The sequence below is a fragment of the Tyto alba genome, unplaced genomic scaffold, assembly GCF_018691265.1.
Source record: "Tyto alba isolate M040663 unplaced genomic scaffold, T.alba_DEE_v4.0 Super-Scaffold_41, whole genome shotgun sequence".
Lineage (NCBI taxonomy): Eukaryota > Metazoa > Chordata > Aves > Strigiformes > Tytonidae > Tyto > Tyto alba.
The window spans coordinates 22,085,027-22,090,516 of record NW_024881317.1 but is presented as its reverse complement, the minus strand read 5'-3'; the positions used below and the strand labels follow the sequence as shown (position 1 = coordinate 22,090,516).

The window sequence follows — 5,490 nt, the reverse complement described above, 5'->3', positions numbered from 1 at the left end:
TACACATGAGCAGCTGTGCCAATTAGCATAATTAACACACAAGGGCCAATTAATCTCTTGATTATGCCTGCCATTCACTTATCAGCTGCTATTATGGGAAGATCGGCTTTTGTACCTCTGCTTTCTATGCAAATAAGCCAGATATGATGCCTTCATTACCCAATATACAATTACCCAGTGCAGATATCCATGAAATCCAGCACGGCCAGATTGCCAACGCACACGGGCCAGAGCCCAGGTGGATTTTGCAGTTAAAGTCCTCTCCATTTCTGAACGTGCCACCTCAAGTGGTGCTCCAGGACCTGGGTTTTGGAGAATTGCTGATGTCGATGATGTGGGGAGAGACCGGGGAGAAACACTTGTGGGAGCCTGGCTGAGCCCTCGCCACGTTGGTGGCCAAAATTGGCTCCATCTCATATAGCGAGAAGGACACGGGCAGAGGTACAAGAGACAGAAGCAGACAGCTTGTGGTCAGCTGGCCACCGAGGTTGCAGTGGCTGATGCCAACCCAAACAAGGAAGACAGAGGGATGTGGGACAAATTGCTCCAAGGCAATTCCCAGGTGCAGGTCTAGGGAAATCACCCTCCACGTCCGAGAGGGAGGGATGGTCCCAGCTGGATCCTGTTGTCCTGAGCTGCACCTGGCTGGGTGGGGGCCTTTCTGCTGCTCCCAGGTGTGCCCCGCTGGGGCTGGGGCTGCTGGTATAAAAGGCTCCTGAGCAGCTTTTTCTCCACGAGCTGGTTTTCCTGGAGTCAGGATGGGGTCTGGAGGCAGCCTGGGTGTTGCTCTGATCTGCTGGGTGCTGGCTGAAGCAGCACCTTACAGCCCTTGGGGTTTCCCTCAAAGGGACTCGGGGGTTTTGAGGGGCCGGGGGGACTCCTCTTGGAGCCGGCCTCACGTGCCTCCTTTCTCCCAGCCCTCTCCCTGGGCGTGGGTGGATTTCTCCCAGCTCCAGGCTGCTGCCCCGCTGCACCCCGTGGCCGTGCAGTGCCAGGAGGCGCAGGTGGTGGTCACGGTGCACAGGGACCTCTTTGGCACGGGGCGCCTGGTCAGGGCTGCAGAGCTGAGCCTGGGCTCGGCTGCCTGCCTGCCTGAAGCCTGGAATGCTGCTGAGAGCACCGTGACCTTCGTGGCTGGGCTGCACGAGTGCGGCAGCACCCTGCAGGTGAGGCGGGATGCTGGGGTGAGGGGCTGCTCCAGCCCTGGCAGTGCTGTGTGGGGAATGGACCTTCTCTGGGCTTTGACCAGCACTGGGTGGGTAAGCTGGAATTAGTGTGGACAGCTTAAGTGCTAAAAAGCAGTGTGCTGTCATGCTGCCTAATTCATCCTGGAAAAGGTCTTGATGCTAGGAATGACCTGGTAGAGGTGATAGCAAGGTTTGGGGTGAGGAGGGGCTTCTCTGGCTGCAGCAGCTCTTCAGTGAGGAGTAGTGTGACTGTAGCGGGGTTAGTTTTTGGGACTCTGGGTACCATCCTCAAGCCTCAGGTGAGCAGCAAGGCTTGTAGTTGTTCTGTGCCTTGGACAGGTTGAACTGGATGCATGCATATATGGGAGAACTGGTCACAGCTTGAAACTGCAGTGACTGTTGCTGGGGGATTAGGAGGAGGGGCTTGCTGATCTCCTCAGCAGGAGAGAAGGGCTGCCTGGAGCTGGTGTGCCCCAGCTCACCTGGGGGAGGAGGTTTGCAGACCTACTGTCCTGTGGTCCCTGCCCACCTGATGTGGGTACTCACTGGAGTGCCAAAGTCCTTGAGACTGACCTCCTATGGGGCTGGCACCTTGTTGGGATGCCGGTGCAAAGCTCCATGGCATCCTACGTGCACTGGCTGGGGAACATGATGGACAGCCTGTGCCTTTACAGCTGATGGACCTGTGTGCCTTAGCACAGTCAGTGCTGGGTATCTGATGGTGCTGACCTTCTGGCTGACTGGTTTGTTTTATTGACTTAAAGGCTCTCTCAAATCTTCTTTCCAGATCACCCCAGACTCATTGATCTACAAAACAATTTTGTCCTACAAACCTACTCCTTCTGGCAACCCGGTCATCGTAAGGACAAACGCGGCTGTGGTTCCTATTGAGTGTCACTATCCTAGGTGAGCAGGCGTGGGGCTCTGTGTCTTCCTACGGACCTGAGGTGATGGTGACATCTTTGTTAATACACATTTCTCCTACATAGGAAGGGCAACGTGAGCAGCAATGCTATCCAGCCCACATGGGCTCCCTTCCGCTCCACCCTGTCAGCAGAGGAGAAGATGATGTTCTCCCTACGCCTCATGAACGGTGGGTGCAGACCTGGCAGCTGCTTTTCCCTCCCGTTCCTGCTCCTGCCAGCTTTTGGCCACACGCTGGGAGCCCAGAGTGATAATCTGGGCTAAAAAAAAAAAATCAAATCTTGCAGAAGTGACACGTGGGACTGCTGCTCAGTTAAGAGGTCCCACATGCAAGGCAGGGCAGCGTGCTTTCCTCTAAACTGACCTGTAACCTTGAATCTGCCTTCCAGATGACTGGAGTGCTGAGAGAATCTCCAATGGCTTCCAGCTGGGGGAAAGCCTGCACCTCCAGGCTGATGTTGCTTCTGAGGGCCATGTACCTCTAAGGATCTTCGTGGATGACTGTGTAGCTACTCTGAGTCCAGACAGGCACTCCTCTCCCCGATACGCCTTGATTGATCTCAGCGGGTACGGGATGCAGTGCTTGCTGGGTGGTGTTGCTGTAGCTGGTTGGGATGCCCCTGACTTCTGACCCTTGTCCAGGTGCTTGGTGGATGGGAGATCAGATGACACCACTTCAGCCTTCATCTCTCCCAGGCCGAGGCAGGAGACGCTGCAGTTCATGGTTGATGCATTCAAGTTTGCAGGAGATGACAGAAACTTGGTGAGATGTGGTGCCCGCCCCTCTTCCCCCAGCGTGTTCAGAAGCTGTTCTGCTCTGTGTGAACAAATTTCACCTTGGATGTTGGTTTAATTTCCCTTGCAGATCTATATCACCTGCCACCTGAAGGTCTCCCCAGCTGACCAAGCCCCAAATCCGTTGAACAAGGCCTGTTCCTTCAACAAAGCCAGCAGCCTGTGAGTAATTGATGCACATAGGGAAGGGACCAGCCTGGAGAAGAGGGTTTACATGTAATTCTGTTTCAGCTGGGCTCCTGTGGAGGGTACTGGAGACATCTGCAGCTGCTGTGAGACCGGCAACTGTCTGTTGTATGGAGGATACTCCCGGAGAGTTAAGCCTCTGGCCAGATGGCCAGGGAGGCGCTTGAAAAGAGACATCTCTTCCAAGCAAGGTAGTGCTCTGTGTGTCCAAAATGTACCCCCAAGGCAGGGTGACTGTTGGGGTTGGGATGGCCGAGATGCTGGAAGATCTTTGGCAAATGCATCTCGAGGACAAACCCAGCTCTTCTTCAATGTCCTTGGGCAAGCAGCTGTGTCTGTGTGTCCCTATATTTAAAACGATTACAAAGCTGCTCTTGCAGGGTCCACATTTCTATAAACCCTGAAATCCAGATTAAACAGGAATTACCTCCCCTGTGAACTCATTCATGTCCATCTCTTAGGTGGGTCCTCAAGGGCAGCAGAGGCTGAAGTCTCAATTGGACCACTATTAATCCTTGATTCATCTCGGGGATTACAGAGTTCCTCCGGAGGTCTTGTGCCAGCAGGTAAGGCACCACATGGTAAGTATTTCTGTTTTGGGTGTGGTTGTTTCTTTGACTGTGTCTTCAGGTTTCAATTGAAGGGGATTCCAGGCTGATCCAGTCCTGAATTCCCCCCATGATTTCACACCTAAAGAGATAATTTCTAGTATAATCCCAGTCTGGAGGACATTTTCCCAAAGCTGATTGCAAGTTCATCTACTGACTGATGGTGAAAAGCCATTAAGTGTGTAATAAGTGGCTCTTGTCTGTTCCAGGTGCTGCTGAAGGACTTCCTACGCTGGTCCAAGTTGCCATGCTCACAGCAGCCACTGTGCTGAGCTTAACTGCTCTTGGACTGCTTCTTGGGTGCAGAAAATGTGGCTACCTTTCTGGAGTGTCACTAACTCCCCAGCCCTAATAAAGAGCAAAGTTTCTGTCTTCCCTTGTGTTTTTGGTGGGGAGGAGGGACAGCGGACAGCTTTTGCTCTGGCCTGCTCGGATGGGAGTTGGGCTTGTGCTTGTGCCTTGTCCTCCAGGTAAGCCATCTCCTGGGGTGGCCACAAGCTCTAGGGAAGCCACCAATCAACTAGTGGTGAGACCAAAGATGTGGAGAGCTGTTGCCACCTGAAGGCATCTCCCAACCCACAGCACTTGGAGATGGAAGGTGCATCTCAGCAGGAGGACGTTCCAAATGTCCAGCGCTGCTGTTGAGGTTCCCTTTAGGTTGTGTGCTTGGTATGTGAGGCTGTGCCTGACAGCAAGGAATCCTAAATGCAGGCTGCAAACAAGATATGGCTCCTATTTTCAGGCAAATGAGGGAAGAACTGAAGCTGCTAACAGATGCTAAATGGATTCCTGACTCTAGAAGTCCTGTCTGCTCCTCCTCAGCAGGTTTGATACTGGAGGATGTGACAGCAGCATCTCTGTCTTGAGCCTGTTGGTGTGAGCTGTTGCAGCCTGGGTGAGGAGGCACTGCCTCCTGAAGGACACAGCTCTAACTCTGGGAGTTTTGTGGGTGCTGGGGCCGAGTATGGCTTCTGCTACTGGGAAGAACTTGGTGTTAGAGATGGACCAGGGCTGCAGAGGTGTGTTGGTTCTAGTTGTTATGGCCTCTGCTGTATGGAGAGCTAATGGCTGGGTGGGGAGGTGGAACCAGTGACTTTGTAGTTAAGTGAAAGGGGACAAATAGGGAAAGCTACTGGTCCACCTACTCTAAACAATTTTTTTTTTTTTAACTATAAAGTGGGGGGAAGCCCTCAGCCAGTAAGTCTGCCTAGATTATCATTACCTCTTTGCAGCAGCCTTGTGGACTCTGTCCCTGCTGTGCTGGAGATGTGCTATAGGGCACAGGAGTGCTCATCCCACTCAAATGGAGTCAATAGGCCCAAGACAGTCCTTAAAGCTATATTAAATTGCTTTCCTTGTTCTGTGGATTTCCCTCCTACACAGCACAGGCTTATCCTAAACTCTTGGCTTAGGCTGCTGAGGGCTTGAAGTGTCTTCTGCCTGGTGGAATTCAAGCTGGGAATGAGCTTTTGGTGTCTCAGTACTTGATGTAGTGAGTTGAACACCAGCTGCACTTCTCAGGAGCTTGAGTAGCACAAATATTAGAAGTGGCTTGTGTACTCCGGGCTGTGCCACGTTCCCTGGGGAGCAGTGCTTGGCTCCAGTCCAGACTGGAGGCTGCAGGATTTCCCTAGCCTGTGGCTGGAGGGCCATGTGTTCTGGGGTGCTACTTGGTATAAAGATCATAGCTCTGCATCAGGTGAAATGGTCACCTTGTTTTATGTAGTGTGGGACCCTGTGCTCCTGGGTGAGCCCACCAAGGGGGCTGTGTGTGCCTTGGTTGGTGCTGG

At 53.0% G+C, this 5,490-nt stretch overlaps 1 protein-coding gene across 1 annotated transcript; it reads left to right on the top strand.

The window, feature by feature from the left end:
• Window positions 1-758: 758 nt before the first annotated feature.
• Window positions 759-4,052, top strand: LOC104367133 (zona pellucida sperm-binding protein 3). Its single transcript, XM_042804309.1, has 9 exons — window positions 759-1,166; window positions 1,975-2,093; window positions 2,177-2,280; window positions 2,501-2,678; window positions 2,754-2,874; window positions 2,977-3,068; window positions 3,138-3,283; window positions 3,554-3,673; window positions 3,910-4,052. The coding sequence occupies exons 1-9, from the start codon at window positions 759-761 to the stop codon at window positions 4,050-4,052; spliced, it is 1,431 nt and encodes a 476-aa protein (XP_042660243.1).
• Window positions 4,053-5,490: the final 1,438 nt, after the last annotated feature.

Excerpts from the sequence above, each read along its gene's own strand:
- LOC104367133 (XM_042804309.1), top strand. The coding sequence starts at position 759 with ATGGGGTCTGGAGGCAGCCTGGGTGTTGCTCTGATCTGCTGGGTGCTG. Across the intron at positions 2,094-2,176 it reads ATTGAGTGTCACTATCCTAG|GAAGGGCAACGTGAGCAGCA; the intron begins GTGAGCAGGCGT and ends TCTCCTACATAG. Across the intron at positions 2,281-2,500 it reads CTCCCTACGCCTCATGAACG|ATGACTGGAGTGCTGAGAGA; the intron begins GTGGGTGCAGAC and ends TCTGCCTTCCAG.